A 25,980-nucleotide genomic window follows, 5' to 3' on the forward strand; every position below is an offset into this window, starting at 1 on the left:
ACCTCGTTTCTGTGCCAGCTGTTCATGAAAGTCGGTGTTCAGCACCTCTTCAGATCACATCCCCTTGCAGAGCCCCGCAGCCATTTCACTGCTTCACCCACTACTTTCCTCTGACTGCCCACCGCACTGACAGACTGACAGACTCACAGAACGGCCAGGGTTGGAAGGGACCTCAAGGATCACGGATCTCCAACCCCCTGCCACATGCAGGGCCATCAACTTCACATTCAATACCAGCCCAGGCTGCCCAGGGCCCCATCCAACCTGGCCTTGAACACCTCCACGGATGGATGAGGCATCCACAGCCTCTCTGGGCAGCTGTTCCAGCACCTCACCACTCTCTCTGTAAAGAATTTCCCCCTGACATCCAACCTAAATCTCCCCTTCCTCAACTTCAAACCATTTCCCCTTGTCCTGTAGTTATCAACCTTTTCAAAGAGTTGACTCCCCTCCTGTCTGTAGGCTCCCTTTAGGTATTGAAAGGCTGCAATGAGGTCACTCCACAGCCTTCTCTTCTCCAGGCTGAACAAGCCCAGCTCCCTCAGCTTGTCTTCATAGGGGAGGTGCTCTCCAAAAGCTCTCTGTTTTTCCTGTACTGGGGGCTCCAAAACTGGACACAGTACTCGATATGGGGCCTCACAAGGGCAGAGTAGAGGGGGACAACCACCTCCCTGTCCCTGCTGGCCACCCCTCTTATATCAGTCGCTTGGCCTGTCCACCCCCTTGCTGTCAGTGATGCCATCTGTCAGTGACACAAGTTTCTCTCACCTGAGATACATTTGCAACACACACATATGGGCTTTCTTTTCAGGTCTTCCTCTTTGGCTGCTCTTACTCAAGAGGAGGTGCCTGGTAAAGCCCCGGCAGCCCTTCCTCTGCTTCTCCTACACCCTCTCTTTGCCAGAGTGCCTACAGTGATCATCTGCTGAGACCACAGCACATCAGCAGTGTTTTCATTTTCTCCATCCTCCCAGGCACTGCCCTCCTGCTGGCTCATCTTGCACTCAGTATCAAGGATCTGGGGCAGATGATTTCCACGTGGCCTGTGCTTTGCACAGAGCCTGGCACTGCGGGCTCTCAGCTCAGAAACGGAGACGATGCAGCGGTATTTATCACCCAGAACTGGGTTCTGAATTAAGTTTCCCAGGACTCTCTGAAGAGGTGGCTGGATTCAGCTCTACAGAGAGTCAGAGTTTACCTCAAGGCTCCAGGATTTTTGTGTGAGTTGTGTGACCACATCTTTTCTCACTGCTTTGACTTCTTATGCCTAAGAAGTCCTGTTCTTTGCTTTGCTACATTTAGCTTGCTGCGGTTTCTCAGCTCTGAACCTGAAAAGAAAATGGACATTTAGTGAAGAATCTCTTACCAGGATTTGATTTGATGCCATTAACAAGGCTCTTGCCAGGGTTGCTGTGACTGCTCCGGGCTAACTCATCCTCTGTGTGAGGAGGCTGCACCAGCACACCACGTGGTTTGGGCTTCTCTCCTCCATCTCTTTCTTTTTTGGCAGTGGCAGATTTTGGAGATTTGTCCGATGGCTGTTTCACAGGAGTGGGTGATCGTTTCCCTTTCACATCTAATTTACGAGCAGGAGAGGAAGATTTGGGTTTGCTCAAAGGCTTTCTCACACTCTTGCTCTTTTCTTTCAAGTCTTTCTTTGAAATTTTATCAGTTCTACTCATGCTTTGCTCATTCACTAACATATCAGGGTCTACCATGCAGACATCGGGGTGAGGTGGATGAGGATGGGGATCTACCATTGGAACAGGCTGAGGATCATGGCTGGACCTAGAACTGACATGATGAGCGCTCCCAACAGCTTTGTCCACTGGGAGGAAATCAGCATCTTCATCTGAGTCCATGTTGGCATCCGCTGTGATAGATGGACATTCTTCTGTCTCAGGAGGGACATCGGAGTCTGACTGGGAAGTTCCAGAATCACTCACTGATGTCGGAGGAGTTTCCTCCACTGCGGCTGTTTGTGCAGGGCTACTACTAGTGTGGGGTGGTCTTCCTTGCACTGAAGTGTGGCCTTCCTCCTGTGAGAGGTCACTGTCTTCAGAGAGCTCATGAGGGCTCGGGTTAATGAATGAGGGCGACAGTTCTCCCTTCCTCTGCTTGTATTCACGTGAGGAAATTTTCTGTCCGCAGTCAAAACTGCCTCCTAAACGTGCCTCCATCTCATGGGAAGCATCTCCATGGTCTTCTGTTCTTCCACCCCTCTGCACATCTGGGAAAAAGGGCTGGAAACTGTGTTCGGGGGACATCAGAGAGGAAGGACGGCTCTGTCTCTCTGTGTCCTCTTTGCCTGTGCATGGAGAAAAACTGCTGTCAGAATCAGGGCATGTTTTGTCATCTTTTGCCTCTGCTGAATGGTATGTGCTTTGGAAAGCTTGCAGACTGGTGCTCACCTCTGTTGGACCATTGGCTGTGGTTTTATCGTCATGCTGATGATGAGGAAATGATGCCAATACATCAGGGAGGGATGTCAGTGTCATCGGCTGCCCTGTAAATGGTGCCTTCTGCTCAGGACTAGTTACACAGGGTTGCTGTTGTTTCTCTGCAGAGAACGATGCGGGCTGTGAACTTTGGTACTCTTTCCTGCATGGCAGAGTACTGCCACCCACGCTACTACTGAGTGCAGAACCGTATTCTTCAGCTAACACAAAGTCTTTGGTTTCAGCTGCATGGGTACTAGCAGCACTGTCTGGAATCTGTAGAGGTGCATCCCAAAGACTCCTGGTAGTTGGTTCTGCTCCGGCACTTGAGTATGCAGAAAGCATATGGGAGTAAAAACTTTCTGCTGTAGTTGGTATTACAGGAGTTGTTGCTTCAGACGATGGTTCCTCTGACAGGCTGGAAGAGTCATCTTTCAGCTGCTCTTTGGGCACAGACTCTTTCTCCACAGCTTTGGAGAACAGTTTATCCTCTTCATATGGACTCAGCAGTGAGAACTTAGTTAAAGATGAGCTATGGCTACTGACCTTCTCAGAAACCTCCAAGTACTCATCTTTCTTCTCCTGGCCTGAGGACAAAGCACGGGGAACCTTTAAAGGAAGAAAACTATCCCCTGAATGACTTGCTGAGGTTTGCTCGTGTCTGAACACACTAGATGTTTCGCTCTTCCCTAGCGGTGAGCATTCAAATCCAGAAGAGAAAGCCATCACTCTGCCCTCTCCTGCTGGGACCTTTTTGCATTCTTCTTTCTGCTTTTCAGAAGCAGACTTCAAATACGTGGCTTGCTCATAGCACTCCAAGACCACCTCTGTACTTGGATAATCTGTTACACAGAAATGTGATTCCTCTGTGGATTTTCCAGTATCCTCTTTCTTTTGCAAAGAATCTTGGCTTAAATGGCACATTTCTGAAGCCTGCTCATCTCTGCCTGTGTCTGGCAGGTCACTGTAGCCAGCAACACGCGCCCCCAGAACGGTGGCTGGTGTGGTTTTCCTAATGCCATAATCCTCTTTCCACAATGGCTCGGAAGGTGACGAGGCAGTAGAAGTGGGTGAAATGGAGTCCTCACGCTTGCTTTGCAGAAGCAGTTCTGACACACAGAACTCCTCCTCCGCTGAGATGTGTGCGTAGACTGTGCCGGCAGCTTGGTCAGGGCTGTGGAGTTTGAACTCCTTTTCAGATCTCTCATTAGCACCTTTTTCTAACTCTGAGTCGCTCATGTTTTCTTCCCCTTGACCTGCTTTCTCATAGTATACATCTTTCAGATTTTGGCCTTTGGATTTCAGGGGTAGAGGTATCTGTTTCTGGCTAGACAAAATGATGTTCTTATCTGGACAAGCAGCATCAGTATGGGCTGCTGATTTTTCTTGATAAAATGTGTCTGTGGGAGAGACAAACGCTGTGGCTGCAGATGATGGGTGACATTCAGAGCCCCGTTCTCCTGGCAAAGCGCAGGACACCTTCAGTTCTTCCCGCTCTTCGGGCAGCCTAGGTTTACCTGTTTCAGACAAGGGCAGGTACTTTTCGTGGATGTCTGCATACTCAAAGGCTGCATCTGCTTTATCTTTAGGGGATGCTGGAGATGACAACTCCTTCTCAGCAGAGGTATAAAGGCAGGATTCTTCTTCCTTTGCAGAGACGTGAAAGCTTTGATCTTTTTGAAAGCTTGGTGCTGTTGTTGGCACCTTGTCAGCGTGACCTGGAATGTCTGCACTCTCAGACGTGAAAGAGGAGAGTCCAACTCCAGATACAATTATCTTCTCATAGATGTCAGCATACTTGAAACTTTTTTCATCAGGGTAGGGAGTTGGTTCTCTTTCTTCTTGCTCTTGTCTCATAGAACTGTCATCACTTCTGGATCTGCAGACCTCTTCCTCTCGGGAAGGAGAGTCCAGGGGGCTCCTGGAATGGGACTCTGGAAGATATGCTACTGGGCTTGCAGCACTACTTTTTTGAGGAGGCACTTGTCCAAGAGAGGAGTGTGCATACTGCCCTGACACTGCAGCACTGTCTTCTGTGGATGTTGCTACGTATTCATATGCTTGTCTTGCTGACTGCAACAAAGCAGATGCTGCTGCCATCTGCTCTTTGCTTCCAGTAGAGTCATAGAGAGCATCGATGGATTTGTACCCATCCTCTTGCTTTCTATCTATTTCCTGATATAAACCACTGACACCTGTTTTTTTCTCTGCAGGCTTCGATGGGATTTCCTCCTGTAGAGGTGCCTCACACTGATCTACTTTGTAAGGCCTCTCTGTTTCTGGTGTTGTGCCAGCCTTCTTTTCCAGAGGGCTAGTTGCTCTCACCAGGGGAGATGCTGTCAGTGCTTGGTCTAGTGACTTTGCATAGATATCTAGGACAGCTTTCTCCTCATCATCTAAATAGGAGTAATCTTGTTTAGATGTCAGCAACAGATCCTGCCTTTCTTTGCCTCCAGTTAACACTTTGCCCTGACTTTCCTCACCAGAGACATACTGAGAAGACAGATGAGAACTGTCTGGGAAAGAGATGTCAACAGGAGCTATTTTCACATTCTTTGTTTCCGCTGCAGGTTTGGTACTCTTCAGTGTCTCTTCTTTGTAACCACACGATTCCACATTTAAACGTTCTGCTTCTGCTTGCATTAGCACAGGTTTGTCTTTGGCATGGTGGAGAACCTCATCCTCCTCGCTGGGTAACTGCCCTGCTCTTCCAGTGTCTTTTCCTTCCTGAAGATACTCGTATTTAGAGCCCCACGTTTCCCTTTCTGCTCTTCTCCAGGTGAGACTGTCAGGCTCTACAGGAGACAGAATCTCCTCTTCTCCCATTTTAGAAAGGGATTTTGTTTCATATCCTGGTGCCTCATCCAAGAATGTGCTCTCTCTCTCCTTATCGTACCTTTGCCGCCTTCCCTGCACAGGAAGCTCCTCCACTTCTTCTGGAAACCATACTTTCTTCTCGTTGCTTACATCTTTCATGTAAAAGTCTTCCATTTCTGGAGATTCTTCTTCTCTGCCTTCCTTCATCCTGCAAAATTTAACATCCTCAGTAGAAACGCGCGATGACGTTTTACCCTCAGTTGGGCCAGGTTCTATGAAGTGCGAGCTCTTGGCATCTGGAGATACTTCCTGAGAAAACAAGCCTGAAGTTCTTCCCCTAGATGTGCCTTCTCCAGTTAGAGAAAACAAACTGCTATCATCTGGAGACATTTCTTCACTGGAAGTGTCTCTGGCTGATGCGTCTCTCACTGGGGTCCTTTCTGGACAAGAAAAAGATTTTGGTGCTTCTTTTATGAGTCCTTTGGTAGAAACTTCTGGTGATTTTTCATCCACATCTGGGCTCTGCTCTGTAAAATCCATGGGTTTCACAGCCTCCGAAGGGAATTTGTCAGTCAAGTCAAACACCATCTTCTCTTTCACAGGTCTATCCTCTGCGAAACCAAGAGATTTGATGTCTTCTGGAGAAATTCCCTTAACAAAAAGGTCTGAAGAGATTTCCTTGCTGGGACTCTCAGTGAGAGAAATAGATTTGGTCTCTTCTGGAGAAATGTCTTTAACTGAAACCTGGGAGGACTTTTCTTCTTCTGAGGTGTCTTCTGCAAAACAGAGCAGTTTTCCTTCTGCTGCAGCCACCTCCTTCATAGAAATCTCTGGGGATTTTTCTTTTCCAAGATTCTCTTCTGTGAAAGAAGCCAATTTGGGATCCTCTGGAGAAAATCGTGAGGTTTCATCACTTTCAGATTTGGTTTGGTGTGTGAACTGTGGAGAATCCATACTTCCTACAGATGTTCCTGTGGCAGAGAAAGGTTCAACGGTCAAACGTTTTGAAAAGCCCATTAAACCTTCTGCCACAGATTTGGTTTCCAGCTCTTTTCCTGGCTCCAGAAACACATCCATCTTGGGATGGGGCAGTACAGGCAGCTCCTCCTCCTCCCCTATCACCACTGTGTCCTGCTTGTGGTAGGACAGCCAGGGCAGCTCCTCCTTCCCCATGGGCGTTTCCTGCACCTCCTCCCCAGGAGACAGTGGCACATCACTGTCTGAATCCAGCTTGTGCTGCTCAGGTCCGGGTGTGTCTTTTTCATATTTGCACTTGGCTGCAGACACCTCATCATCTCTGAGAGGTTCATCCTTGGCTCCTTTCACCACAACAGAAGTCTGGCCTTCTGACTTCTCAGCAGTAGCATCCGCTCCCTTTTCAAATAGCTCTGAATCTACTGTTTCTAGTTTTTCCTCCACTGGAGATTGGTGGAAAGGTGTGTGTCCTGCACTGGTGGGGCCGGACTGGGTAGGAGATGCCATTTTGACTGTACTATCATCAGGGCTCATGCATCGCTCTTCAGCCTCTGCAGAGTCAACCTGGGAGAACGGCGTTTCTTCAGCAGACAACGGCAGGCCTGGAGTTTGCATCACTTCTGTGGGGACGTTCATTAACACATTATCCGGGCATTCTTCATGAGTAAACAATGGGGCACTGTAATGCCCTCTGAGTTTCTCAGGCATTTCAATATTTGGAGTCCCATCTTCTTCCTCTTCATCTTCTGCCTCTTCAGGAAGATCCTTTTTTTGAGCTTCCAGTTTTCTCTCTCCTTCTGCTAGTGCATGGAAATCTTCAGGAAGCGGAGATTTAAAGCATTTGTCTTCCTCCAAAGATGATGTGGGAGAGATTGTGCCAGCGGAGGGCACATAGTCGACACCTTGGGTTGCTTCAGTCCGAGAAGAAGGCATGCTGTTTACTGTGTCCAGAAGTAAAGAGCTTTTCCCAGTTTCTTCTGTCTGTGGTGCTGTTATAGATGCAACTGATTGATCTTCTGCTACTGAAGTTGCAAAAGATGAAAGCTTATCACATTCTGTAATGGAGGTAGCAGAAGATATATGTTCCTCCTCAGCTAGAGGTGCTGCCACTATGTTTGTAGGGTATGCCAAGATTTCAGACTCCTGGCCAGCATAGCCTTTGGCTGCAAGGTCTGCAGCGGGCACAGCCTGTATTCCGTGTACTGCTTCAAAAGAGCCGGGGTGGTCAGGAACAGAAATGTCATATGCACTGACATCGTACTTCAAGTGCGGGATCCTCTCTTCCTGTTCATCATGTATTTCTTCATCAGAAATGGTCTGCTCTGTTTCTGAGTAGCCTGGGATAGTTTCATCTTGGATGTATGAAACGTGTTCCACTGCTGCTGCTGCAGGGACTGGCAGACTGCTCAGAAATGACTCCTCCTTTGTTACCTCCTTTTCAAGTAACTTGCTTTTCTCACCCATGTCACTACCTTCTTTTTCCTTTTCTTCAGTGGTCAACAATTTCTCCTCCCCCTCATCCTGATTTAGCTCATAGAAATCTTTCATCTTTTCCACTTTCTGTTCTGCCTTCATGTACTTTTCTTCCTTTTCTTCCTGTTCTGCCTTTTCTAACATACCCTCTCTCTTTTCCTTCTCAGCCTTCTCCCGTGCTTCTGTCCCCTCGTTATACTCTTCACAGGTCTTTGTTTCTGCTTCCCTCTGTTTTCTGTCCAAGGAGATTTTCTCCTCCTCCTCCCTGTCTTCCTCTCTGAATGCAGGTGACAGAGCACCTTTTGCTGTGAGAGCTGTGTGTGATGGTACCTGTTCTCTGCCTAGCAACAGCTGAGCTTCCTTGTACTGCTCAGCTTCTCTCTCACTGTATCTCATCTCAAGATCCTCATCTACTGTTCTTTCTTCATCCTCTGTTTCTTCAGCTTGACCTGCTTTTGGTTCTAGATGATGAACTGCTTTTTCCTCTGCTGGTGATTCTTTTTCCCTGTCAGTAGTAGTTGGTCCCTGATCAGGAATGTTTGTTTTCAAAATCAGATCCACTGCAAGTTGATTTGGATCCGTCACATCTGCAGGCTCTTTCATCTCTGTTTCAAGTGCTCTCCTAAATTTATCACTTATTTCAATATCAGACATTTCTTGAGTCACCTGCAAATTCCCTTTCTCCTCATGCTTCAGTTCCTCAAAATCCTTTGTAAGATCTTCTGGTGAAGACAGGACTAACCTCTGTTCAGCAATGGCAGCCTCTCCTGGCTCCACCTCTGCTGGCAACTTCTCCACTGGTGACGTCTTCAGATCACTGAGTATTTCTTTTTCAGGCTTGACTTTGATCTTCTCAGTTTTGATTCTGCCTGGAACTTTTGCCTTGTATAATGTTTTCCTTACCTCAGGAGTAAATGGTTTTAAGTCTGGTTTAGACAATTTTTTGGGCTCTGGTTTGGTTTCTTTCTTTTTATCTTCTTTCTTTGAATCTTTCTTTTCCTCTTTCTTTCCATCATCTTTTTTAAAGTCCTTTTTCTCCTTCTTAATCTCTTTCTTTTCTTTATCTTTCTTCTCCTCCAGTTTGGATACTTTCTCTTTGAGATGCTTCTTGCCAACTTTGTCTTTTGCCATTTTTCTTTTCTCAGCTTTGAGAGCATCATTTGATTCTGTCTTTATCTTTTCATGCTTAACAGGTTTCTCAGGAATCTTCTCAGAGTGTTCTTTAACTTTTTTCTCACTTTTAACATCCTTTATGACTTCCGGTTTTACTTCTTTAATCCCCTCTTCAACTGCCTCCTCTTTCTTAGCTTGCTTTGTCACAGATGGCTTGGGGGAAGATTTAAGACTCTCCTTACTGTCTGTTCTCTGTTTAATTTTGGTCTGCTTGAGCACAGGTGGAGGAATTCCAGCAGTGATATCTTTCTGAGTAGCCACCGGGTACCTCAGAAAATCCAGGTGCTTGAGTTTCTCAAGACCTTCCAGTATCTTATTTTGAGGAGCATTTCCAGGAAACAGAACCCTTACAATTTTCTCTGTTGGGCTGGCTGGCAGCCACACCACCAGGGCTGTGATGGACGTGAGATAGGGAACGGAAATTTCACCTTCTTTCCCGCTTGCGAGAATTATGCCAGTCTTTGCTTTACTATTACCAGCCCATTTCTGCATTAGAAACTGCATTTCCTTACTGTCCTTGACAGGATTCAGTACATACATGTCCAGCCTACCCACTCCCATTTTGTGGAAAAGCGTGATAGGTTCAATGGTATTGCTCACCACCCTGTAGAGGGGCTCTGATTTAATGCCAAGCCTGTTGAGATACTGCAGTGTCAGGCAAGCTTCTTCGATGCTCCTCTTTACTTTCATGGACGATTCTGGCATCTTCAGCTTTTCAGGAACGTTAAAAAAAACCACCCCCAGCTCAGGAGAAATGAGGTTCTTCATCCAGTCGCTGTAGTTGGTAGACCCCTGGGACTGTTCCTCCTCTTGCTCAGCAACTTTCCTCTGCAGCAGCCCATTGATGCCAGGTAGGTTGTCTGCACCGATGTGGGTCAGAAGAATAGAATCAATCCTATCCAGGTGCCTTACCAGCTTCCAGAAACACGATTTCCTGTCAGAGCCACCATCCACAAGGATGTTAAACCCATTAACAGCAAAGAGAGCAGAATCTCCTCTTCCACCAGGGAATATGTAGCAGCAGGGCTTAGAAAGCTTCAAAAAGCCCCCTGAGGTGGGTGGCTCCAGAAGATCAAATGGAGATGGCACATCAACTGTTTCAGAGACATATTCTGCAAACTCAGACACCCCATCCATTTCTGGCAGAACTGGATCGGGGTTCAGTTTCAGATTAATAATATCCTGAAATCGGGGATGTCCAAGATTGCTCCAGTCTCCTTCTCCCAAGCACGACACAGTAAGGGAAGCCTTGATATCTGAATCAGTGCTTCTAAGAATCTGTGTGACCTATTGAGATAGGCACAGATAAATAAAGATCAAATACAGCTCTGAGACCAATTCAGCCCCTTAAAAAAAAAAAAAAAAAAAAAAAAAAAAAGCCAGTTAATGCAGAAACACCAAAGACTTCACAAGCACCTTACAGGCAGGAAATGCTGAGGGTACATGCAATATTCCATTACAAATAAATGTATGGGGCTACATTCTGCTCTCTTTTGAAGTTCTTCATGCTTCCTGTCTGCCTGAGCTGCATGCTGACAAGACCTCCAGAAAGAAACCAACAGCAAAAACCATCTTGTCCTTTTTCCTTACTTCTTTCTATTCATCTTTGGATATCTGTCTCTATCTTGAGTTAAAGGTAACAGTTCCCTTTTTATTTATGAGTTCTAACCCTGAGATGCCCTTTTAAATGCCATACATCATTGCCTAAACTAATCTTCATTAACTGGCTAGCAAACAATCATACAGCAGTTTGCACAGTTTTAGTACTGCGAGACTTTGAATTCTATTCAGATTCATTTTCTTTCCTGGAGCTTATTTTAAAAAGTCAGGACTGCATCTTTGACATACAGGCCACGGGACTGTACTGCGTGATAAGTAGAGCTACGTTTGATATCATTTCCAAGCTCCTTAGAGAAGGATTGAACTTACTGCTTACTCACCTCTGGGTCTGAAAGTATCTCAGCAAATTTCTGGTAAGTGAAGGTCCCTGTCTGCAGGACCAAGTCTCCTTCCTGGTCAGAGCTCTGACCACAGAAGATCAGTAGTTTGTGGGCTGATGAATCGCACACCAGCGAGCGGACCTGTTGCCATGAGACAGCACTGTCACTAGTTTGATTTGCATTTTAAAAAGTTATCTGTATTCTTCAGCATACAGAAGAGAGGACAACCACACAGAGAGTGAAAACAGTTCCAGGTGATATTAACATGCTATTTACAAAGAGCCAAAATGTAAGTTCCCTATACAGGGAAGGCAGTTCCACTGCCCACCTGACGCAGCTCAGCATCACGTTGTAATTCACATTAGGAAAGTAGGCCAGAGTTAAAATGTTTGGCGTTACATTGCCATGTCAGATTGGTGCATTTGGACTCTCATCAAACTAGAATGCTCAGGGTTCAGAAACCTTCCACCCTGTTCATTGGGAAGCTCTACGAGCTCCCAGGAAATAATTAACATCAAACAATTCTAGAGGCACTGACTGCTCCAGGAAGCGGCTCCTTCCTACAGGGCTGGGACAGGAGGAACCAACTGTTCCTGTGTGTCTCCTTGTGTAGCAGTAATCTCTGCCCCAGAATACTGGCTCACAGTACACATCTCGCTGGCAAACCAGAACATCTGGTGTCATGACATCCTGCAGCAGATTGGCAGCGTGGCTGAGGTCGTGCTAAATGTGATCATGATCTTCTGTGTTAAACATCAGCCAGGAATCTGACACGGAGGAAATCCCCCAGCACCCGGTTCTTACCTCGGACACAATGCTGTCCACATTGGGGTTTACCAGGATCACTGTCTCCAGAGTATCACTCCGGTGATGGAGGGTTCTTTGGCCTAGAAATTAAACAGGAAAAGAGAAGCTGGTAAGAAAACAACTGTATTCCAATGTTTAAGCTTCTTAAATTTCACTTCAACGTGACTTTGATTGCAAAGATACAACTTACATTCCAGACGCAATTTAGTAAACAAGTATGACAGACCAAAGCAAACCTTCTCAGGTAACAAAAAAAAAAATCTTAGTTATGGATTAGCATAATTTGCAACTCAACTCCAGTGTGTTCTGAAGTCCACTGTGCCTGATATATCAAACCACTGGCTTGTGCCAGACAGCTGCACTCCACACACTGACATAGATTGATTATCTCACCCAAACAGAAGTATTTTCATAGAATCTATGAACGGCCTGGGTTGCAAAGGCCCACAGTGCTCATCCAGTTCCAACCCCCTGCTCTGTGCAGGTCGCCAACCAGCAGCCCAGGCTGCCCAGAGCCACATCCAGCCTGGCCTTGAATGCCTGCAGGGATGGGGCATCCACAGCCTCCTCGGGCAACCTGTGCCAGTGCCTCACCGCCCTCTGGGTGAAAAACTTCCTCCTAATATCCAACCTAAACGCCCCGTCTCAGTTTAAGACCATTCCCCCTTGTTATATCACTATGAACCCACATAAACAGTTGCTCCCCCTCCTGTTTATACGCTCTCTTTAAATATGAGAAGGCCACAATGAGAAATTTTTTCCTCATTGCATACATCATGGAGAGTTATCTATGGATGTTATCCAAGCTTTAGTCACCACAAGGTTTTGAAAGCCAGCTGATGAAGGTGACTGCCAACTCACCCTTCACTGGAGTGGTGCAGCACTGAAACCAAATTTCTTGTCATTAGTAAGTTTCTTTTCCCCTTAGTGAGGTTTTGTGTATGCGCGTGTTTTCTTTAAACCCACACTACTAGAAATGAACTGCTGCTATGAAAAGATCTGGAATTCCTGCTCTGCTGTCTCTCTCATGTATGAATTGCAAACAGGCATCCAGACAAGAATCTGCCAAAGACCAAGAGCCTGGTAGTACAAAAAGGCACTCAGGATGGGAATTACATGGGGATTTGGCAAGATATTGACATAACCAGGGCCCTGATCAGTTTTTTTTTGTTTGTTTTTTTGTGTGTTTTTTTTTTTGTAAGAAAGATCAGTGCCTGCTGTCCTGAAAGGGAGGGTTCTCAGGCCCAGAGCATGCTCAGTGGTGCACACGAGCATCCTATCCTTCCAAGTACCAGGTACCAAAGCGCCCCAGAGGCAATGCCAGCCCAAGGGCTGCAGGCAGCCTTGGGGGACAAGAGCAGCTGCAGGAGAGGGGCTATCTGCAGGACTAACAGGCATTGAAATACTGCTGCTCTTTGCCATGCCTGTCATTCAAGCCTAAGCAGCTGAGCTGTCACTGCTGAGAGGGGCAAACAAAGCAGGGTTTGTTAGCATTCTGCTCACATCCTCCCACCCCATAGAGGAGCTGCCCCCTTCATACTTGAAAGAAAGAGTTCAAGCTATGGAACCAGCAGCTGTGGCAGATGGAAGGCACAAATGGTGCGGGGCCACGAAGATGATTAAGGGACTAAAGTGTTTTCATACGAGAGGCTGAGAGCATGAATGTTGTTTAGGCTAGGAAAAAAAAGCTGGGGGAGGGGCAAGGAGATTATCAGTGTTTACAAATAATGATGGTAGGGAATGAAGATAAAGCCAGACTCTTCTCAGCGGTATCCCGTGACAGAACAAGAGGAAACAGGCACAAATTAAGAGACATGCTGTTCCATCTGAGGACAAGAAAACACTTTTTTACCATGAGGGTGGCCAGATGCTGGAATAGCACATATAGAGAGGTGCTGGAGATTTCAGTTAGGCTGTGGAAGAGTTTTCCTTCCAATTTTTTAGAGGAGAAGCATCCACTGTCAGCCCACTGTCCACACATACAGGAATTTGAAACTGATATCTGAAAATCAGGACAGCAGAAGTCTGAGCTCTGCCCAGCTGGCTGCACTGGAGAGGTCTGCAGGATAAGGACGCTGTGCCTCAGCTGCTCAGAGGCAGCCCGGTGACAATGGGAAGAGATCAGGCCAGGAGGGCAGCACGCCTGCACTGGGCCACAGCACAGCCTTTTCTTCCTGAATGCCTTTCAGACCCACAGTTGCATGGATGCAGGCATGGCAGCCAAGGGAAGGCCAGCCGTCCCAAAGCCCTTTGCTGGCTGCTCCCTCAGTACAGGCCTGCAGAAGAAGATTTAAACACATGGGCTGGAGCATGCATACGTGAAATGAAATATCCTCTCCACCAGAAGCTGTGAGTAAATTTCATTAATATTGAAATCTTTCTTTCAGATGAATCTTCACTTTATGCATCCAGACACATTCTAATTAGTGCAGTTATCATAATGCCGACGCATTTCCAGAGAACACTTCTCTCCATCATAGCCCTGCCAAGACAGAAACAGCCCAGTCTTTGCCATTAGTTTCTTAAAACTTGAGTTTCCCTGGACACCCATCATTAATTCTCAGAACTCCTCTATTTCTGCTCCAGCCCTCAGGAAGAGTAAGAGCACAAGTATCAAAACAAGAATGACACAGAAGACTCACAGGGGTGGCATTATTGCATATTTTGTATTATTCCCTATTATATTTCATCACAACACAGCCTGACTTGAGCTTTGCACCAAATAAAGACCTTCAGTTAGAGCTATACAGCAGTATCAAAGTTTCACCCTGGTGACACAATTAACTGTGCTATTACAACGAACTGGGAAGGTTTCATTATTACAGAGTGCTTAATCTTGTATTTTTTGACAGTAACTGTAACACGAGATCATGACGACTGCTCCCTTTAGTTGCATAAGTTCCTCACAGTCATTTCTAGATATAAGCAACTGAGTCATCTGCAAATTTAGCCACCTCCATTTTCATCTCAACTCCTTTTCTTATCATTAGCCTACCCATCAACTTTGTACTCAGTACAAAATCACGAAGCCCTTGTATTTCACCGCTGGATGTGTCACAGACTTGGATGTACATTTGTTTTCTGTCTCAGCTAGTTTCTGACTCCTGGCATCAGTTGTCTTTTACTCACACAAAGCACTTGCTGCATATCATACGTAAAATTTCATACATAAATGCCTCATTCATGACCTCACTGAAAGTTTCCAAGACAGAGAAGGGGTATTCTCCTCTTGCACAAGGATCACATTACTTACTATTGCTCAGAAGTAATGTACTTTCATTCTAAAGGACTGCAGAATGCATGCATAAAGCTCTTCTTCTACACGGCAGCCACCTTTTATACAGAAGTCAGCAGGAACTGCCCACAATGCATTACCCAATAACATCCCAGAGGTGACGAGCAACAGCTAGGCAATAGCAGAAGTGCTAGAGTTATTTCCAAGGGGCATTTCAGGACCTGCAGGCTGCATTCAGGCAGAGGGAGGAAAAGTCTATTTTCTTTTTCCAGTTTTTAAGGAGGATATGTATGTGGTGTAGAATCAGATTGGTTTTGTTCCAGGAAACCAAGCACCAAGACCTTGCCCTAGTATGAATTATCCATCCAGGGACATCTATGCATGCAAAGAGAGACCATAAGAGAATGAAGGTCCTGACCCCGCTTTTAGCGCTCAAGCGAAGAGGACCATGCAGGGAGGTCAGTCTAGGCTGGAGCGCTGCGCTGTGCTTTAAGGTCACTATGTCACAAATAGATCGACCAAGAAAGAGATGGTCCTAGAAGCAGAGTGACAGCCCTGGAGGCCCTTGTGCTGCCAACATAGATCCTTGTATGTAAGGTGTATCGCCGCTCTGACTGAAAGCACCCAGAAGGCCTGTTGCTGAGCAGCAAAAGTCGGGCTGGCCTAAAGGCTAACGAGTATAGCTGCAGAGCTGCTGCTTTGCTTGCTTTCACCTTTCAGAACATCACATCTCAGATGTCATTCTGTTGATGATAGTTACAACTCGGTGGTATGACACAAGAGACCAATGGTCAGGTTAGCATTCCCAGGTTCTCATCTCATCTTTAGGTAGAGCTCTAAGGAGGCAGCTTTCCAGGGAGGCTGTGGTGAACTCAGCCAAACCCCAACAATCCGTGTATAAGGGCCAGAAAAACGATTAAAGGACGGGCATACCTCTGATGCAGGGAAAGCTGAAACAGCTGGGACTGTTTAGCCTGAAAAAGAGACCTCGTCAGTGCCTGCAGGTATCTGATGGGGGCATGCAGCCTGCGTTACGCAGCTCATAGGACCCTGGTATGAACGGGACATAGACTGTTCATCTGACCATAGACACCAATCCTGGCACATCCAGGGGGCATTCTTTATTCCTCTTTACCTTTCTTATCTTCCTACACCCTTCACTTCCTTCACCCCTGGGATTATCTGGGATTAATAGGCCAGGTTGCACCTGTAAAGCAAACATCAATAGGCCCTAGATTGTTCTTTGGGTCAGTTCCTTTTGCAGCAAAGAGCTGAGCCTTGGGACACATCATCTTCCTGATGCCCTGTGAAATAAAGGTTCATTTTTGATGACAGTCAAAGCATACAAGAGGGTTCTCAGGGTGCATGCATTTGCATAATTAACATGAGCTACTGTGAGCTGAAAGGCTGCCATTTCTTCATTCTAAAATGGCGCCGTAACACTGAGGTGATCACTGACTCTCATTCTGCAGCTACAAAGCCTTCAACTGCAGCTCCTTCAGTGCTCACAAAAAAAAAAAAAAAAAAAAGATCCAGCCCCAACTGGGGTCCATTCAGAGAAAATGAAACAATATATTCATTCACAAATGCTCCAGAACTGAAACAAGAGCAGCAAGCTGCATCTCCTTGGGAGAGAGACAGATTACTGAGCAGGATCCTGCTTCCTATCCCCTCTGTGCAAACACGCCTCCTTACCACCTACTGCAACACAGACCCACCCCTGCGCAAGGAAACCCCTGCATCGTTCCGAGAGAAGAGTAAGCATTCTTTCTGGAAGCACTGTCCTAAGCACTACACCTGACAGGCACACGGCTGCTGAAGCTCCTTCCTCCAGCAAGCAAACCAAACAGCACACAGCCAGCACGACCAGTTCTGGCTGGAGGAGATTTGGAAGCTCTGCCAGCAAGTCAGATGGGCTCAGGAATTAAAAAAATATATATATATAAATGGGAAGATCGCTTTGGCTGCCAGCACACACACCAGCAAAGTCACAGCTCAGTGCTCCTCCACCTACAGGCTGACTGCTTCACCTGGGCATCCTTGCTGTACTGCAGCAGTCACAGGTGGGAGGGCAGACAGCCCTCAGTGCAGGCTTTGATGCTTCCACAGCTGTGAGCATAAACAGGCAAACGGTGGGCTGCCACAGCCCCAAAAGCACAAACAGGAGTTTGTTATGGAGCAGCATGAGGAAAGCTCCACACAGCTATCCTGTTGCCTGTATGCTCAGAGCATGCGTGAGGAGAATCCTCAATACATTTAACAAGAAATCCACAGAGGAGTGGGCTGAGAAGACTTGAATGCCTGGTACGGCATTTGTGGTGGATTCTAGAAAAAAAGGATTCTGGGAAAATTCTATTTTAAAGAACTGTCATTCCCTTTTTGGGGGGCAGAGGAAAGGAGCTGCTGTAAGCAGAACATCTCTGCTGCAGTGCCTGGCCCTGTGCAAGCAATAGCAACTGCCACAAACATGGCACATAAAGCAAAGAGCCATATCTCATTCTCATCTGACCTTTAGAGGACAAGCAGGAGTCTAGAAACTGCCAGCATCAGCCTGGCTGAGCGAAGTAGGCAGCTTCTGCTTCTGGGAACTCAGCCACGCAGAAAACAGCCGCCTTCAGATTGTGAGTTACGGCCAGAATGCATCCCCACACAGGAGGAAGGGAACCTGGGCAGCTCCTCAGATGCTGAAGGACAGAGCACAGCTCACAATCTCCATTAGCTCCCACAAGCTGTAAATTAGAGCCCAAAGCTGACACAGCACTTATGTAAAAAATCATTTTACTAATGATCTGTTTTAACTAATATTTTAACTTCAAAGCAAAATACTAAGTTGTTTAGATTACAACAGAATATTTACTTGAACAAAATATCAGCTAAAATTACTGATAAAAGCAGTTACTTTTTTTTTCTTTTTCTTAAAATAGTAGCAATTGCTGCTATTTTAAGAATATACATCAGTTTTCACTCTCTTTTCTCTCAAAAATTTGAGAAAATTCTTCTCAGGATATTCTATTTATATACATATAATCCCACAGAAAATCCCAGCTCCTCTTTCTGTCCAAGAAAACAGTTGTGTTGGATTCAGCACACATTCCGATTGAGAAGACATAATAGGGTCACCACACTCCACCAGTTTAAAACTCTGCTCTTTCTTACCGTGATGACTTTGCTCTCTGGGTCACCTTTCTATTCCTCCTGACAGCCCCACGCACCCTCCAGTTCAGCACTGCCCATGCCTACAACCAAGGCAATGCCTGCATCCCAGCCCCGATGTGCTGCAGAGAAGCATTAAGGCAATGGGAGGAGCACGGACATTTGTCTCCATCCTTGCATCCATGGAGGGACACAGCCCACGAGAAGGTGGCACAGAGGGCTGCACTTGGCCACTTCCCTCGGGAGACCGGCAACCTCAGCATGAGCCACTGCCTGCCCAGGAAGGAGCAGGGCCTCCCAGCCCCTTGGCTGACCTCAGTCTCTTCAGTACACACAGTAGAAATGCTCACTGGCACAGAGATGCAAACAGGAGCATCGCACATCTGTGTCCCAAACACCAGCCCACATGGTGAGCATCTTTGCTCCTTCCTTCTGCAGCTCTAAGTGTCATTTAAGCCTTCTAGAGTGACTCAGCAGCTGAGAATGATGAGGTACTGGTATCAGATTGCATGAAGTACTGCATGTGTGAGGTTTTACAGAAGTTTCAGGATAGTGTAACTACCAGAACATGTATAGATATGATCACCCTACTCTGCTCAGCACTTGTCAGGAGACAGCTGGAGTGCTGCGCCCAGGTATGGTCCCCATAGTTCAAAACAGTGTTTGGAGAGACTGGAGAGGGACAAAAGGAGGTGCAGAAAGATGAGGGAAAGGCTGGAGAACCTGCCCATGAGGGAGGGCTGCAGGAGAAAGGCTTTTTCACCTTCAGAGAAGGCTCAGAGAGGTCCTCATCACCGCATGCACAGTACATAAAGGGCAGCTACAGAGAGGACAGATGCTCTGTCTTCACATACGACCACACAGAGAGGATAAACGGCAACAGCTACAAGTTGCACTGGGAGGGCTTTGGTCCTAATGAAATAAACTTTTTTACAATGAGAGCAATCAATCATTGGAACAGCCTCCTCAGAGATACAGTAGAATCCCCATCACTGGAAGTTTCCAGGATGCAGTTAGATGGAGTGATAGATTGTCTCATCCCTTTTCCCACAAAAGGTTGGACCTGATGATGTTTTGGTATCCCTCCCAACCTCTATGACTGTGACTCTTAATATTAGGACACCAAATCACATAATGAGAATCATGGCAGCACTGAATTAAGACCCCATGAATGTGGAGCAGGAAATGCCTCAAATGAAGCTACTCAAGGGAAACAGAGTCAAAGCGTGAAATGAAATGATTATGGTAACACTAAACAGGACAGAGAAAGGGAGAAAAAAAAGCTGTCAATGGAACTAAGCAGTCATTAGGGTCAGAAAACAAGTTGGTGAAAGAACTAGACAGCAACAGTTTGAAGACAATGGGAAAGCACAGCACATTAAATGAGTTACTGTCAAAACCAGCAGTGTGGAGATCAACACAATGCAAGAGGAGCACAAACTGGTGTGAAGGAAAGAAGAAAGGTCTGGAATTGCTTCCAGAAGGACCATTGCCAGGTCTGTCAGGATGGAAAGCGTTGAGGCGCACGAAGGAACATTCAGGTTTCCACTGGTGGATCTAAATGAAGGTGCTTAAAAGCTTCCCTTGCCATAGTGCCACTTCTCAGCACAACTGACTGTGCTTTAGGGTAAGGACGGGCTGTGCAAGAGGAGTGACCGCCTTCCCACAAAACACCAAGAAGATGAACCAGCAACCAGGCAAGAGATGGAAGGGAAACATTTAAGGTATGGCAGGCAGTTGCCATTTGCTACATCTCAAGAGATACTCTCTCCAGTCAATTGCCTGTGCTTTACTGTCTTGCCTGAGATGTTTTCCTGCCATCTACAGCTCCTCTCCCAGGCAACTTCTATTTCTATACTGCGCCAGCTATAGCAACCATCTCACTGCTTTTTAATTGCACATACTGTCTCACTTTTATGCTAAAGAGCAATTTGATAGCCCAGCCACTTTAGAACTGCTAATTGAAGGCAGATGTTCACTTTGGAAGCAGTTGTATCTATTTTCAGAAGTTACCATTCTAACCATTTGTTAAATGTCCCTCAGCTGGAAGCAGCACCACAGTTAAACTGCATTAATAGGTAAGATGAACATTTTTTTTTCTAATTCGCCAGGTGCAGAATCAGCCTGGAGAGATGCTGTTCCCTGCAGCAGCTTTGCTGACTCAAGCTCTCCCTGCATCCTTGGCTGTGAAATAACGCAAAGTATTCACACGAATCAAGAACACAGCTCTGCATAATGGCATTATTTCCATCTGTGAGGAGCTGGAGGTATAGCTTATGAAATGACTCCACTAAAGCCCCACAAGGAAACCCAAGCACACCTTAAAACATTGCTCAACAGTCATCCTCACTCCACCACCCCCAGTGGACTGATAGATGGTCCCTTTGAGGAGATGGTCATCCTAAGAAGCTTTTCTTCTCTCAGCTGACTGTATTGAAGATGACCTGCTGAATGCAGTCTCTATTTAAGACACAGTTATGAAACCACCTGCAGACTGCACGTACAGCAGTGATAAAGCACCAAAGCCTGCTTTCTGCCAGTGCTTGAGTGAAAAGCACCCATCCTCTGCCAACACCCCTCCTAGTTGTGTTTTGGCCCTGCACTCCTGGATCTTGTTACCACTTCGTAAATTCTCTGCATGATCTGGATTCCTGGGATTTGATTCACAGCATGGAGTACAGTAATAATGAATATGGTACAGAAAGATACCTTAAAGGTTGCAGCTTCAAGGCCACCAGTCCATTCTGTAAGCAAATGCAGGGCTTGCCTGTTCAGAACGGAGAAGAGGAACACTTGAGAGAAGCCAAGGAGAGCCTGCACTGAGCTCACTGAAGTCGCGCTCCATAACTGGAGTCCCTTCTTCTTAGTGCTATCAAGCCTAGCCACACCTTTCAGTTTGCAGTCTGCACTGTGCAATCAGGGACTGCACTTACAAACCTGGGAAAATAAGGAGGATTGGAGCAGACCTCTGACATCAGGAGCACATTCGCCTCAGAGCCCTACGCTTGTTTGGCTCTCTCAGAGCTATGCAGGCACAGACCCCTTCCACAGTCCCACACATCCCATTTCTTTGAAGACCGCCTTTGCTTTAGAACATGGATGAGCGGCATGGAAGAATCTTCCTAACAATTAAAACTCCCATGCAAATCTAGCAGTCGGGATCCGAGTAAAAACACCCAGTGTTTGTACTCACCAGCCTGAAAGCTGCTTCTTCAAAAAGATGCCACGTATTTATTTGAAGTAATTTACTTCCTATGCAACCTGTAGAGTGCTCTCAGTTTCTCCCCCCCTCCCCAAGTACCACAGTTAACCCTCCCACTCTGTTTAGGAGGCTCTTCAGAGCACAGAACTAGCCAGACAGGAGGTGAATCGCTGACTGTGTGCCCGCTTTTCCTCCAAGATCAATATTAGTACCTGATGACAGGCTGACATTTCCGAGGCAACGTTAAAAGCAAAGATATTAAGGGCCTTTTCCTTCTAGTTTGTTCCTCAATTATTTAAGAATTTGGCAATGGCACTTAGCAGAGAATGGCACAAACATGATGGCTATATCCCAGTGAAACAAAGGCAGCGGAAAAGCTATTCAGGCAAAATCTTTTAACTGAATCTCTTAACCTGAAAGTTGATAGATGAAACAAAGAGATCTAGACTTGCCACTTCCATGCTTTTTTTTTTTTAAACCACCATTTATTCGTCCCTATGGCATTTGTGAAAAATAGCACCCAATATTTACGGCTTTAATTTTTTCACTGGAAGTCAAAATAGACTTTTCTCAAGACTATCGACATGGAAACACATTCCCCAGTGCACTGATCAGTGCCTGTAGATCAGTTCTCCTCCTCTTTCAACTTCCCCTCCAGAGCCTCAAAGTTCACCAAACTCACAAAAACATTTCTTGTACTGAAGAATGCTAAAGTCACACAAAATCTCATTCACCCCAACCTATTGTGAAAACAGGGCACGAAGGAGTTTCTGGTTAATCTTGCAAAAGACTTCACAAGAAGGCCCATAAAAGACATGTATAGAGAGAGATGTGCCTGTTATCAGAATGTCCTGTTGAACATTAAAGCCTACCCCACCTCTGACTCACGCTCTTCTTCCCATTTGAGATTCTCAGCCTTCGTCCCTGGAGAGGCACCATTCAAGCATTTATTTTCTAAAGTAAAGTTTCATTTCTATCGAAACACAGAAATTGGGGTGATGATGCTTTTTTGGAATGTACAAGTGGATCCAAACTGTATTCCCCACTAAAAAAAAAACAAAAAACAAACAAAAAAAAAACAACAAAAAAAAAACACCACACAAAAAGATGCTAACTGAACACTGTACTGTCCATTTGAGGAATTGACCCAGCAAGATTCAGAGGCTGTCTCTGAGCTTACAAATGTGCTGGCCAAGGACACCAATGCTCACATTTATTTGTGGATGAAGCCTAGGAGGGGCAGAGGCTTCCTTGCTAGTCATAACTAGCAAACACCAATTGGCCGCACGCGAGGAGATGGAAGCACAGCTTGAGTGGCTGTAAGTGGTGACTGCCCAGATGGCAGCCAAAAAGCACCAACTTGGATCACCTTCCTCTCCTACCCCACAGTTCTCACAAAATCTGTTGAAGTTCATCACCTTTAATATTCTACCAAACAAGAAAATGCTTGTTCTAGGCAAAGTGCATAAATTTGTAAGAGGAATCCACAGAACTCATCCAAGCAGCTCAACTTCACTCAACCTGTAACTGTTTCAAGATTTTTGAGAGTAGAAAAAACAATCCTTTGTTCCCCCTCCCCCCAGACTCATTTTTAAATATGCACATAAAACTTTTTCTCTTCCCTCCCATTCCCAGAGATGATCCATCAGCCCAGCAACTGCTGTCTCCCAACCCTTCCCAGGTACTTCTGCATAGCAAACACTGTACACCTAGAAGGCACACCCCTCCATTTTGTCACTACTTGTCACTACTGGGAAGTTCCGGTATGTTAGCTAGGACACCTTGTCTTCCATGTTTTCCCACAACATCCTCTTTTGAAGGCCTGCAGGCCTCTCTCTCCTACCCATCAATGGAAGCCTGTGATAATGCACATGGCGTACTGGACTGCGCTTGCCAAGTGGGCAGTAGATCTCTGACACACACCAAGGTATGCTGCTGCGTCCTTATTCGGCCGTTTGTTACTCTTCTGTGAGATATTAGCTATCCCAGAGTTACCATGTATGCTTTGCATAAGAACACACACATACGAGCACAAGGCCACGTCCCACAAAAGCTCATGCTGAGGAACTCCTTTTCCACCCTCAGCCAGGTGCCCAGCCTCCCTCCTTCAGATGAGGTCCTCTGCAGTACTGGTTTGCACGCGCAGCTTGCTCGCTTTCATCGAGAACAACCCATGCTGGCTAATGCTCACTGTATTCGTGAGCTCAAGTCCATCACGCAGCCCCATTTCAGCTGAGAACATCACTAGGGAACACAGACAGAAGGAAGAACGGCAAAATGATGCAATAGGACATTCTTCTTAAGGATTATCTCATCAGGAACAAAACTACTGCAGACCGGGCCTCAACAGAGCAAAGAAAAGGAGGGGAGAATAAAAGGGTTCCTAGCTGCTATACAACCGCTGTTTGCTGAAGGAAACATAAGGACAGACACAGCCTGGATGCAGCTGACCAGACAGAGCAGTCAAGGAGACAGGGAGGATACTGACCTTATGCAGCAAAAAGTCCCCTACCTCACTGGAAGAAACAGGAACCCCCATCATTCTGGAGAAGCGCCCAGCCTGCAGGGCTGCTCACAGCGGGACCGGAGATACTGGGAATAGAAGCAGCCGCATCTCTGAGATCAGAGTTTAAACTGGAGCTTGTTTTTTCTGCAGTCATAAGCCAGCAGGCACCAGCTGCAGAATTTGCCGCAGTGTGTGTGCGTGTTCCTGCGTGCGCGAGTGTGCAGCAGCCACGCTCCTCCCTCCGAGCTCACTGTGATAAATATGTCCCAGCTCCCTCCTCTTTCTCCTTCCTACATCACTGCGAGTCCAGCCCGACCACTCTCAGCCCCCACACACAGCAGCTCTTCTCTCCTCTATTAAGAAAGCTTTTGTTGGCATCACTGCTGACTTTAACTGCTCCCCTCGGTCAATGAAGTTCACCTCTCCTCCCTCACAGCCACAGCAGCACTCAGAACAGAGATCAGAAGATATACCGACAATCAGCAGCCTGGTATGCCCAGCCCTGCACCAGCTTCTCTCTTTCTCCAAACACCATAGATAAAAAGCCCTATTTTAAAACGCTTCAACGAATATCAGCACTAGCGTTCAGATGATTTAATCCTTTAATGAGATGTTCATTAGGTGCAATTCTAAGGGATGCCAAAGATATACTACAAAAAAACACAGCACGTGTGTCACAGCACTGATGATGCACCTTCTCCCCACCTTAAAATGGGAGAAGCTGCCCTCCACAGCAGGGTGGGGGATAACAAAGGACCGCTCCCAGGAAAAAGAAAGTACTTTGCTGTTTTCACTTCTAAAGCAAGAAATGCTTCCCTGTAGCCTGCTAGGACAAACACCCACTTCACCCCCGGCCACATCTCTTCTCTGCTGCCCTAGAAAGACTGCATCACATTCTAAAAGATCCTTCCTCCCCCACCCAGCTGCAAGTTTGGATGCTTTGTGGTTTCTCATCCTGGAAGAACACAGCTTGGACAACTCAGAGCCAGACTTCAGCTACTTCAGCGCTCCTCACATGTGGGCGTGCAGCACCGAAGGGAAAAGGAACCTCAAGAGCGTCCCTGGACCTCTCTTCCCTCGAACCAGCGGTGAGGGTTAACAGCCCTCCCCCTCCCGCTAAGCACCGGCCACATTTCAGCATCAGTACTGGATACGGCGTCAGCGGCTGTCACCGGGCCGGGTCCAAAGGCAGCGCCCAGGAGACACCTCCGCCGCCCTCTCCCCTCTCGAGGCGCCCACCGGGGCGGGGCGCAGCGCCGCACCTCCGGACAAGCTGAACGCCCCTCCAGATTTTCTTCTGGATTCATCTCGATCCTTCCTTCTCCGCGCTGATGACACGAGAGCAGCAAACAGCTGAGCAGCCGTGGAATTCAGCCGGCTCCTACACTCAATCCGCGAGCAGCCGAGAGGGGCGATGTCCTCACACAGACCGTGAATCCGAACTCCACCTGCGGCCGCCTCGCACTCCGGCCATCGGTTCTCCCCCTCGCCCCCCAGTGGTCCCCCTCCACCACCCTCCTCCGCCTCCCAGTGAGGTGAGCGCACAGGGATGGAAAATCGCATCTCCTGCGGACGGCTCTGCGGAGATATCCGCCCGCACAGGCAGCGGGCAGCAGTCCCAGAGCGCCGCGCCGGGCAGCCCCCCGGCAACCCTTCGCTCCCGGGCACCCATCGCGCAGCCCGGGCCGAAGGGCTCTCTTGGCAGCCTCAAACAACCCCCGACCGAGAACAAAGCGTTACTGCCCCCAACAGCGCGAGGGACTTCTCACGGATCGCAGCCCGCAGCCTCCACTGCCCGCCCGAGCCACGGAGCCCCCGGGAGGGGCCGCGCACGTACGTACCATCGTCTCCCGGCTCAGCGGCGGATGCCCGGAGAGCCGCAGCGGCGCGGACACCGGCGAGCTGCGCCGCGCAGCTGCTGTGTCAGGGCGAGCCGAGGGAGGAGCCGCCCGGCCCCCGCCCGCCCGCATTAACCCTCCGTGCGCTGCGCCTCTCGCAGAGGAAAACGCTGCGCTTCGGTGCCCCACGGCCTCGTGCTGCTCCTGTGCTGAGAAAGGCCGAGTTCTGATCGTGACAATCTGGGCAAACGTGACCGCTGGAACTCGGCGCGCCCCAGAATACGTGGCAACAGACGGACTCCTGCACACAGTTCTCGTCTTAGCAGAATATTCTCTCCCCCAGCTGCTCACACACGGGCTGCTCCTCACTGAGCGCCCCAGAGCAAGGGCGCTCCCCACCTCATCTGAGGGTTTGGATCAATT

The 25,980-nt window shown here is 47.3% G+C and overlaps 1 protein-coding gene across 1 annotated transcript in view; it reads right to left on the reverse strand.

Annotated features, from left to right (window-relative positions):
* The window catches only part of MAP1A (microtubule associated protein 1A), a 31,157-nt gene extending 5,542 nt beyond the window's left edge, over positions 1-25,615 (reverse strand). The window contains exons 1-4 of the mRNA XM_042837120.1: positions 25,561-25,615; positions 11,621-11,703; positions 10,817-10,957; positions 1,367-10,163 (exon numbers count right to left, since the gene is read on the reverse strand). Coding sequence (XP_042693054.1) covers positions 1,367-10,013 — 8,647 coding nt within the window. The 5' untranslated portion in view covers positions 10,014-10,163; positions 10,817-10,957; positions 11,621-11,703; positions 25,561-25,615. The remainder of the gene's footprint in view (positions 1-1,366; positions 10,164-10,816; positions 10,958-11,620; positions 11,704-25,560) is intronic.
* Between the last annotated feature and the right edge of the window lie 365 nt (positions 25,616-25,980).

Source organism: Centrocercus urophasianus, unplaced genomic scaffold, assembly GCF_019232065.1.
Source record: "Centrocercus urophasianus isolate 14NV4802_14NV808 unplaced genomic scaffold, USGS_Curo_1.0 seq_68, whole genome shotgun sequence".
Classification (NCBI taxonomy): Eukaryota; Metazoa; Chordata; class Aves; order Galliformes; family Phasianidae; genus Centrocercus; species Centrocercus urophasianus.